The sequence below is a fragment of the Tupaia chinensis genome, unplaced genomic scaffold (genome assembly GCF_000334495.1).
Source record: "Tupaia chinensis unplaced genomic scaffold, TupChi_1.0 Scaffold000054_1, whole genome shotgun sequence".
Classification (NCBI taxonomy): domain Eukaryota; kingdom Metazoa; phylum Chordata; class Mammalia; order Scandentia; family Tupaiidae; genus Tupaia; species Tupaia belangeri.
Window position 1 is genome coordinate 10,054,812 of NW_006159512.1, and position 11,603 is coordinate 10,066,414.

The 11,603-nt window shown below is 43.5% G+C and overlaps 1 protein-coding gene across 5 annotated transcripts in view; it reads right to left on the reverse strand.

Moving 5' to 3' along the window:
* TEC (tec protein tyrosine kinase) overlaps positions 1 to 11,603 on the reverse strand; it is a 166,619-nt gene that overhangs the window by 4,405 nt on the left and 150,611 nt on the right. For all 5 annotated transcript variants that reach the window (XM_006141445.3, XM_014591948.2, XM_014591942.2 and 2 more), the window contains one exon: positions 9,821 to 10,037. In XM_006141445.3, the coding sequence (XP_006141507.1) occupies positions 9,821 to 10,037 (217 nt within the window). The remainder of the gene's footprint in view (positions 1 to 9,820; positions 10,038 to 11,603) is intronic.

The following is an 11,603-nucleotide window of genomic DNA, read 5'->3' on the forward strand; positions in this document are numbered from 1 at the left end:
CGTGCTTTCACCCCCGTGGAAGTCCTGCACCATATACTCCAGAGGACAGGGAGGTCGGAAAGCAGCAGGAGGAGGGGGGCCGAGTACGTGGTCTTTGCCAGCTGTCGGGCCACACGCACGCTGACAGGAAGGGCAGCCCTGTCCCTCCCTCCCATCCTCTTCTTACAAAACGATCGTTTTCTGACTGACAGCGGCCACATCTCTGGAAGTCCTCACCCGGTTCTCGCTGTGAACCAGTGACACACAGCTACCAGACGACCCAGAGCTTTGCTCAGCAATCGGTCATCTCCACCCCAGTCCACAGAACAGCTGGGTGTAGACACAGTTTGCTTTGTCATTTATGATGTTCTCGATATTTTATTTCACATAATAAATGGATCCAACCCAATGATAGATTATTTACTCTATTTTCTTGCTCATTCTTCAAAATGACAAGGGTCAAGAAAATAGTTCAGTGAAAAGACACAGTATAAAGGGTCAGCCCGTAGTGCAGCAGTTAGGGACTGCACAGAAGAAGTCAAAGCCCACAGGGCATGCAGGGGTTTGAGCCCTGGCCCCAGAGCCTGAGGAACACACTGGGGATGTGTCACGGACCTGCAGGTGACAGGCTGGGGGGAGTGGTCACAGGGTGATTAGGCCCTGGGGAGGGTGCTTCTCTCTCTCTCTCTCTCAAATATGCTCTCTGGGAATTAAAAAAAAAAAAAAAAAGAAAGAAAAGACACAGTATTTCTCAGAAGAAAGACATGAAATATTTTTGTTCTTTTTTTCTTTTTTAGATTTTTGCCATAGCTCATCTCTCTCTGGAAAGACTGAGAGAGGGAAAGTGAAAAATCACCTCCCGGGGGAATGGCCATACTGAGATCCCTTCTCCTCCGTTCTCCTCTTGGGATTGAGCATGCAAGCACACGTGTCCAGAGTGTTTCTCAAGTTGCTGGGCCCAGGACTCGAACCATTGAGCCAGCCATGTGGGGTCCAGTGCCGTAACCACCACTCCAGCTGCTGGTCCAGTAGTTTTACTTATAATCCAAGATGCGTTTTTCTGCCTCACTGCTCAGAATTTTATCTTCTCTATGTGACGATTCTATTTATACGAGGGTCTTTCTTGCTGAAGACATTTACTTTTTTTTTCTTGCTACCTTTTTTTTTTCTGAGAGAGAGAAATTTTTGCTAGAGGATGCATGTACTCGCCAGAATTACAGAGACATGGAAAGTGAGAAATCACCCCCTGGGGGGATGGCCACGCTGCAATCCCTTCTCCTCCAATCTCCTTTGGGGATCTTGGGCACATATGTACACGCACCCAATGTGAGTTTTAAGTCACCGAGTCCAGGACTCGAACCATGGTTGGCTACAGGGAGTCCAGCCACGTAACTATTATGTCATTTGCTGGTCCCTGAACACATCTTAAGAAGCTCTTCTCAACTGCGTCATCACCCATGGCCTGGATTCCCTCCATCTTCCTATGAAGACCCTCAACAATGTCTTCGCTCAACACTCAGAGGCCTCTTTGCCCAGGAAATGGGAGCAGCATAATGCTCCCTCGAGGGTGACACACACTTGTCACAGTACAAGCCCTGCTAGAGAGAGGCACAACAACGTCATCCGCTTCCGCCAGGATGCAGGCTGTGTGGACTGGTGTGGTCGCCACACTCAGGTACACATTCAGTGCTTATCAGCTTCGGAAGCAGAGAAACGGAAGCGCCTCAGTTCACGAGTTTCAGTATGACAAAGACACGTTTTCTGACATCACCGGGTGTAAGGAAACACGACTGAAGTTACACTCACCGTATCCACTTCACAGGGCCTTGGCCCAGGCACAGAACGGGGCTTTGACAGATGGGGAGCAACACTATTATAACTCACACTTTACAGATGTGAAAACAGAGTCTCGGAGATCAAGAAACTATCCCAAATCACATCCAGGAGGTCAAGCCTTCCATCTCCAAGGCCTCAGCTCTCAGTTACACTTCAAAGCTGGGCACGGCAGAGCACAAGTGAGGGCTCTGGACCGAAGTCTCTAAGTTCAAACCCTGCCTCTGCAACTGTCTTGACCTCTGGTAAGTGAAGTTATTTGCACTTCAGTGTCGTCATCGTAACATGGGAACGATGATAGTAATAATAATAGTGCCTATTGCCTGGGGTTGTCATGATGACCAAGTGAGTGCTCATTTGTGAAATGCGAGAATAGCGCCTGTTTAAGGTAACTGTTACGTTCAAAAAATACTTTGCTGTTTCTCTAGGAAAAAAATGTGTCCATTCTTTATTTTGAAAAAGTTAAAACTAAAACATGGGGAAGTCCCAGATGGCAATCACGCTTGGTGACGGAATCACCTGCAAGGTGGAGCAGAAACTGCCAGTGCTACTGACATGCTGAAAATGGACACGTGTGCGAATCACGGAGAAGAAAGGCAGAAAGAAGAACGGAGGAGAAAGGCAAAGGAGAAATGAAGTGTCTCCCTCACAACCATTTAGAACAGTACCAGATGCCCTCTCCTGATATTTACAGAAGTTAACGGGGGCCTCCTTTTGTTTCTCAGTGAAAAGGTGAATTCTCTCATTCTGTTATAATGTGTGAAGGTGGAAAAGAGCTTGGGATTTAGCCAGAAGGTCAATGTCAACCCTGACATCCCCATTCGCCACCGTGACACCAGCTCATGTCCCTGAAGGAAATGCTCTTTTCTGTCAAACAATGATGAGGAGGAAATATGCCCTGGCTAGCCATCTCACGGGATTCTGACAGACATCACATAAATCATGTACAGAAACCCGCTTGGAGGCATGAACCATGTCCCATTATCAGGCTTAATAAAGACCTGCAAAATTATGGGACACGTTAATTCATCAAGCCTAAAAATAACAGAGGCCCCGGGGAGACTTGAGCTTGGCCTTGGCAGCCCTCTTGTGAGTCCACCCTTGGAGACTGGGAGTAACTCTGGAACTTTGGCCACTCTGCAACCCAGTGCCCTAGCAGCCTGGGCTCATCCCACCCACCAGGAGACCTGAGCCTGTCCTCGGCAGCCCTCTCCCAAGTCCACCCTCGGGCCTGAGGAGTAACTTTGGAAGTTCTGGTACAGCAACCCATGCGCTGCACATCGCATAACCTGGCCCTCTTCACTGAGTTCTGTCTTCTTAGCTTGCCGCCACCTGATCAAGAGCTGAATGCTTAGCAGAGAGCGGAGCACCTGAAGGCACTGCTCTGACCCGGGGCACAGCCCTCCAGCAGAAACACACCTGGAACCAAGGATGAAATGTCCCCTTTCAGTACTACAGAATCCACTCTAATAAATAGAAGAAGTAAATACTGCATCAGATGCTAGAAACCATCCCAGATCTCGAAGAAACACGAGAAAATAAGGTGTTAACTCTCCCCCTGGTGAGCACAGTAGCCCCTCACCAACAATGAACACCAAGAGGAATACACAGAAATGTAAGAAAAAGAATTCTGAATATTCACAGTGACAAAACTCAATGAGATACAAGAGAAAACAATCAGTTACAGGAAATGAGAAAATTATTTCGGGACAGGGAAGAGGAATTTCATAAAGAAATAGATACCCTGGGACCAGCAGTTAGCGTAATGGCTATGTCACTGAACTCCCATGGAGTCGACTGCGGTTTGAGTCCCAGACCCAGTGGCTTAAACTCACGCCAGGTGCATGTGTGTGCGTGCCCAAGATCCCATGAGGAGAATGGAGGAGAAGGGATTACGGCATGGCCATACCCCCTGGGGGGTGACTTCTCACTTTCTATCTCTCTGTCTCTCTCTGTCTTTCTGGCAAGTGCACACACCCTACAGGTTTTGCTACAGCAAAAACCTCTCCAAAACAAGAAAAGAAATAGATATCCTAAAAAAGAATCACACAGAACTTTTGGAAATGAAGAATAAAATACAAGAAGTTAAAATCTCTCTAGAAAGCATTAACACAGATTGGACCATGCAGAAGAAAGAATTTGACCAAATCACCGAAAAGAATGAAAAACAACCAAAAAATGAGGACAACATATGAGAAATCTAGACACCATGAAACGCCCAAATATCCATATAATGGGTATTGCAGAAGGTAAAGAATCTGCTAAAGGCATGGAAAACCTCTTTTGTGAAATACTGTCTAAAAATTCTCCAAATATAGAGACATATGGTGAAATTTAGACCCAAGAAATATAAAGGACCCCAAATAGAATCAACACAAAAAGATCCTGCCCCTGGCACATCATAACTAGATTGGTAAAAATGAAAGACAAAGATGATATTCTAAAAATGGCAAGGGAAAAACGTCAAGTTACATAGACAGGTTATCCCATTAGGTTAACATCAGATGTCTCAACTGAAACACTGCAGGCAAGGAAAGAATGGGAAGTTGTTTTCACAACAGTAAAAGAAAAACAATTTCAACCACCAATACTATATCCAGTAAGGTTATCCTTAAATAGGAAGAACAAATAAAAGTATTCTCAGATAAACAAAAACGGAAAGAATTTGCCAACACTAGACCAGCTCTATAGGAAGTACTGAGGAGAGTATTTATCAGGATAATGAAAGAAAGACAAACAGAAATAAGAAAACAAAAAACAACTGAGAAAATGGCTTAAAAAAATGACAAAGATAAGTCTGCAAATATCATGAGAAAATGGCTAAAAAAAATGACAAAGATAAGTCTGCAAATATCAATAATAAGGTTGAATGGTAATGGATTAAATTTGCCTATTAAGAGACACAGACTGGCTGAATAGATACAAAAACAGAAGTCATCTCTATGCTGCTTATAAGAAACACATCTCAATGATAACATAGACTGAAAGTGAAGAGCTGGAAAAAGATATTTCATGCAAATGGAAACCAAAGAAAGACTGGAGTTATGATATTGGTGTCAGACAGAATAGACTTTGGGATGAAAGACGTACAAGGCACAAAGAAGGACATTATATTGTACTAAAAGGACTTGTTCACCAAGAAGATAGAACACTTGTAAATATCTATGCACCCAACACTGGAGCACCTAAATACATCAAAGAGTGACTGTTAGATCTCAAGGGAGAGATAGATAGCAACACAATCATTGTAGGGGATCTCAACACCCCACTGGGTCATCCGGACAAAAAATAAACAAAGAGAAACAAGATCTATACAATATCATACGTAAAATGGACTTGACAGACCCATCTACAGAGTATTTCACCCAACTACCACAAAATATACATTTTTCTCACCCCCGCATTGAATATTTTCAAGACTGACCACATGATAGGACACAAAATAAGCCTTTACAAATTCAAATGTATAGAAACTATATCCAACAACTTTTCTGAACACAATGGAATCAAGCTTGAAATCAACTACAGACAGAGCCCTCAAAAATTCAACCACATGGAAATTAAACAACCTACTCCTAAATGACTTTATAACTATAGAAGAAATTAAGACTGAAATCAAAAGGTTCATAGAAACCAATGATAACAAACAAGTGTTTCTAACCTATAGGACACAGCAAATGCAGCGTCCACAAGAAAAAAGCAGAAAAGTGGCAAATAAACAACCTAATGACACAACTCAGGGAACTGGAAAAAACAACAACCAAAAAATCCCAGGAGAAAAGAAATAATAAAGATTCAAGCAGAAATAAATGAAATAGAGAATAAAAGAACTATATGAAAAATAAATGAAACTGAAAGCTAGTTATTTGAGAAAATAAACAAAATTGACACACGTTGAATAGATTAATCAAGAAGAACAGAGAAAGGAACCAGATAAATCAAATCAGCAAGGCAACAGGCATTATTATAACAGATGTACAAAATATCATCAGAGGATACTATGAGCGACTCTATGCCAACAAACAAGAAAACCTAGATGAGATGGAAAAATTTCTGGACACGTATAACTTACCAAGATTGAACCATGAAGAAATAGAAAGTCTGAATGGACCCATAACAAGCAATAAGATTGAATCAGTAATAAGTAAGGAAGAACCCAAGACCTGATGGCTTTACTTCTGAATTCTACAAAATTTTTAAAGAAGAACTAACCCCAATCCTCCTTAAACTACTTCTAAAAATTTAAAAGGAAGGAACCCTTCCAAATTCATTCTGTGAAGCCTCCATCATCTTAATTCCAAAACCAGACAAGGACATGCCAAAAAAGGAAACTTCAGGCCCATATCCCTGATGACTATGGATGCAAACATTCTCAAAAAGATACTAGCAAATTGTATTCGACAACACATTAAAAAGATTATACACCATGACCAAGTAGGTTTTATTCCAGGAATGCAAGGATGGTGTAACATATGCAAAACAATAAACATAATACATTAACAAAAGGAAACTATATAATAAAAACCATATGATCATATCAATCGATACAGAAAAATCATTAGGTAAAATACAACAGTCCTTCATGATTAGGATACTCAGCAAAATTGACATAGAAGGGTTATTCCTCAACACAATAAAAGCTACCTATGAAAAACCCATGGCTAATATCATACTGAATGGGGAAAAGCTGAAAGCTTTTCCACTAAAAACTGGAACAAGACAAGGGTGCCCACTTTCTCCACTCCTTTTAAACATAGTACTGGAAGTTCTAGACAATGCAATTAGACAAGAGAATCAAATAAAAGGCATTCAAATAAGGGAAAAAGGAAGGGAAATTCTCTCTATTTGCAGATGATATGATGCTACACATAGAAAATCCAAAAGAACCCACAAAAAAGTTCCTGGAAGTGATAAATCAATATATATAGTAAGCTGGCAGAATACAAAATCAATATAAAAAACCTAAAGCGTTTTTGTATACTAATAATGGACAAACTGAGACAGAATTGAAGAAAGAAATCCCATTTACAATAGCCACAAAACCAGTAAGGTATCTAGGGATAAACCTTATCACAGATATCAAAGATCTCTACAAGAAAAACTATAAAACACTTGAAAAAAGATATTAAAAATTGTATCAAAAAATAGTAAAACATCCCATGTTTCTGGATTGGAAGAATCAATATAATCAAGATGTCAATCCTACCCATATTAAGCTACAAATTGGGAACCAGCGGTTAGCGTAATGGCTATGTTGCTGGACTCCCACGTAGTTGACCACGGTTTGAGTCCCGGACCAGGTGGCTTAAAACTCATGCTGGGCGCGTGTGCGTGTGTGCCCAAGATCCCGAGAGGAGAATGGAGGAGAAGGGATTGCAGCTTGACCATCCCCCCAGGGGGTGATTTCTCGCTTTCTGTCTCCGTGTCTCTCTCTGTCTGTCTGGCGAGCGCACGCGCCCTATAGCGAAAATCTCTCCAAAAAAAAAAAAAGCTACAAATTTAATGCAATTTTGATCAAACTACCAGATATATTCCTCACAGAAACAGAAAAAAAAAAATCACAAAATTGGTCTGGAAGCATAAAAGGTCCTGTATCACCAAAGCAATACTGTAGAAGGGGAATAAAGTAGGAGGCATCTCACTTCCTGACCTCAAAACACATTACAAAGCTGTGATGATTAAAACAGCATGGTATTAGCACAAAAATAAACAGGTAGACTGATGAAATAGAACTGAAAACCCCCAATTAACCCCAAACCATACAGCCAACTGATCCTTGACAAAGAGCACAAGATAATCCAGTGGGAAAAATAAAATCTCTTAAGCAAACAGTGCTGGGAGAACTAGATATCCAACTGCAGAAAAAACGAAACTTATAGAGAGTGGCCAATTTGAGAAAACATGGTGACCTTTAGCATGCAAAAAACGTGCTTCCATGAGCTTCATTAGCAATGGCTATAAGAACATTTGCATACGAAAATGCTATCTGCCTGTTGTTGATACCGGATATCTGATACTGCAGGGCAGTATCAAGTTAAAGGAAACCACATGTGTTTATCAGATCTGGCCCCAAAAAGATCAGAGAAATTACAGCACCAGTGGTTTTCACATCTTCAGATGATTTACATCCTAAAGCAACTGGCTTTTCATTCCATTTCCTCTTCCTCCATTTTCTGCCCTTAAAAAGGATAAACCTGAGGCCAGTCTCAGTTGCAGCTTTTCTCACTCAGAGAAGCTGGACCCAACTGACCCTTGCTTTTCTATACTTGTGTGTCTTTGTGCGTTTGTTGTTATGTTTATTTCTAACAGCCTTCCCCACTCAGAAAAACATGTTCAGCTGAGCAGGTCCAGGCAAAACTGGACCCTTACCTCTCACCACTAACAAAAACTAACTCAAAATGGATTGAGGATCTAAACATAAAACCTCACACTATAAAAATACTGGTGGAAAACACAGGAAAAACTCTTGGATTCCTTGGAGTAGGCAAAGACTTCTTAAAGAAGACCTCCAAAGCATAGGCAGTAGCCCAAAAATAGACAAATGAGACTATATTAGGCTGAGAAGCCGCTGCACAGCAAAAGAAACAAAAAGTAGAGTGAGAAGGCGTGGGAGAATATATTTGCAAACTCTACCTCAGATAAGGTATAGTGTATACCTTATGTATATACCTTCTGATAACCAGAATATAAGAAACTCAAGCAGCTTACCCACAAAAGAATAATCCAAACAATTAAAAATGAGAAAAGGAGCTAAACAGACAATTCTCTGAAGAAGACATATGAATGGCCTAAAAGTATATAAAAGCATACTTGACATCTCTCACCATAAGGACAACAATATGGAGATTCCTCTGAAGCCTACAAATAGAACTACCATATGACCCAGTAATTCCACTCTTACGTGTATATACCTGAAGGATAGAAAAACCTTCAGTCAGAAAAATACTTGCACATCCATAGTAATGCAGCATTATTTACAATTGCTAGGACATGGAATCAACCCAAATGTCCAAAAACAGATGACTGGATTGAAAATTGTGGCAGATGCACTCACTGGAATACTACTCAGCCGTAAAAAACAATGAGACCCTGACACTTCATACAAAGACGTCGACTTAATGCTAAGCGAAGCAGGTCAGAGTATGGAAGACAGACTTCGTCCCCACTTCATGTATGCAGAACGTCTGTGCTCTATAGCAGAGACTGAGAGTGTGGGAGGTCCAGTAGCAGGGAGGGCAACTGGAGATAGTGGAGATGATAAGGACAGGGATGGTACGGGGTTGGGTAATAGTGGGAGGGAGGGGAACAGCGGACGGAAAAAAACATGTTTAAATGACAAAGTGGGACACTGATAAGGTTATTATCTGTTGACGAGGTTGTGTGTGGTGGTCTCGACTGGGCTGGAGTGAGGTGTATATCATGCTGGGTGAAGTCTCTTCACAATCTAAATGATGTATAGCGATTTAATGTATGAATAATAATAAAAAATATAAATAAAACATTTTTTAAAAACCCCAAATTGGAAAAACAAATAGCTCTTCGCTGATGATAATGTGTATAGTAATGTCTGCTTTGTCTGACATGCGTGCTAGAAAAAGCAACACTGTACACTGTAAACATATATGTGATTAAATGTAAATTAAATCTTAAAAAACTTTAAAAAATATTAATAATGGAGGCCCCAGTGGTGGTACAGCAGTAAAATGCAAACGCTCTGTAAGCCTGAGTGGAAGGGACTAGGTTCACACCCCAAGACCTGCCTGTGCCCCCGAGCCCACAACCCAGGCCTGGCTGGGGCTGCAGGTGGATCTCGGTGTCACACCTAGTTAGGGTCTGTCAGTCTCTCTCTGAGTGTCATTTGCTCATAGAATAAATAAACTTGACCAGAAGTAAATGAAGGGATGCACGGTGGTTTGCGCTGGGAAGAACGGACACTGGGACCCCGCGGCCACGGCTCTCGCTGCCCAGGGTTACCACAGACTCCGCCCCGCGTGGGGAGGCTGCGCACCAGGTCCCGGTGGATGAAGCTGTTCCGCTCCAGGTACTCCATGCCCTCGCACACGTCCTGGCACATGCTCAGCAGCACGTCCCTGCTGAAGTGGCCTTGTCTCTGCCGGAGGAAGTTGAGCAGGCAGCCCCTCTCCATGAATTCGGCGACGATGTAGATGGGCTTCTGCTGGGTGCAGACCCCGTACAGCTGCACCAGCTTCGGGTGCGTCAGCTTCCTGGGCAGGGAGACACACTGCGTAGTTACCGGGGGGAGGGGACCCGCGGGGCTCGCGCCGTGCGCCACTTTCCACAGCGGAAGGGCGGCTAGGAAGGAGTCAGCAACTCACATCATCACTTTGGCCTCCTCTATGAAGTCCTCCTCACACATGGCGCCTTCGCGGATGGCCTTGATGGCCACTTTGTACTGGGCTCGCCACTTGCCCAGCCTCACCACCCCGAACAGCCCGCTGCCCAGCTCCCGCATAAAGGTCAGCTCGGAAGGGTTGATCTCCCATTTCTCTGTAGGACAGACAGGAAAGGTGTTAATGCGTTCATTGGGAGAACCGCGGGACCCGGGAGAGGAAGAGACACCGCAGCCAGGCCCCTCCTCGGAGCTACAGAAAACACTGTAACAATGGCTGGGAAAGCGCGGGGCAGGATTGCAGCCTGCAGCTCAGTCAGGAAAAGTGGCTTTCTGGGGAGGAGGCACCCCTTCTAAGCTGCTGTGGTGTAAGTAAAATGAGGGGGAGAAAATGCCGGTCATGGACGAATAATGAAGCTGAAGGTTAAGGTGTTTTTTAGTAAGCAGTTACTGGGACCAGGAAATGCCGTAATGGTTACAACACTGGACTCCCACGTAGTTGACTGTGGTTCGACCCAGGCCTGGTAACTTAAACCTCACACCAGGTGCGTGTGTGTGTGTGTGTGTGTGTGCCCAAGATCCTGAGAGATGAATGGAGGAGAACGGATTGCAGCATGGCCATCCCCTCTGGGGGGCGATTTCTCGTTTTCTGTCTCTCCAGAGAGTGTACATGCCCTCTAGTAAAAACCTCTCAAAAAACAAATAAAAATATAAAAATAAACAATGACTTCCACTCCTTCCCCTGGGATTTTTTCTCTTTTGATTTTTGGTAAGGTAAGGTTTTTGCCAGATGCAACACAGACAATGCGGTTCAAGCCTTCTCTGTCACCGCCATCTGTGAGTGACCAATGCCAGGAAGAAAGGGAAGGGCTTCCGCTTACATTAGATGTGACATGATAAAGCGCTCACTGATGAGACGTCTCCCTCTGATGACGGATAACGACAAGAACAGAAACCCTAGGACTGCTACACTGTGGGCGCAGTCACCTAAGACCCGCGCGGTAAACTTCCAAGGCAGTCCCACTGTGCAGCTGGACCGGTCTAAACCGCCCCGGAGTGACAGACCCCCCTCCAGGAGAAGCAGCCCGCGAGTTACCATAGCTGAACCCCGCCGTGGTGGGCGCATTCCTCCCCTTGGTACTGACTGGGTACCGCAGCCTCGTGACGAGTCCTGAAAATCAAAGAAAGCGCGTCGCATTGCAGTGAACCTGTCCTCATTCTGTGTGGCCGACTGCTGTGTGCGGGGCTCACCGCTATAATGAAACGCATCTCTCTATTAACGGACTGCTCCTTTTCTGTGTGCACGTGCTTTCCTTCACCCAGTGGTTTCTTCTAACTATTAGATCGTTGGGACAGTCATGATGTATTTTTCTGTTTTTCTTTTCTTTTCTTTTTTTTTTTTTAGAGGTTTTTGCTATAGGGCACATGTGCTTGCCAGGAA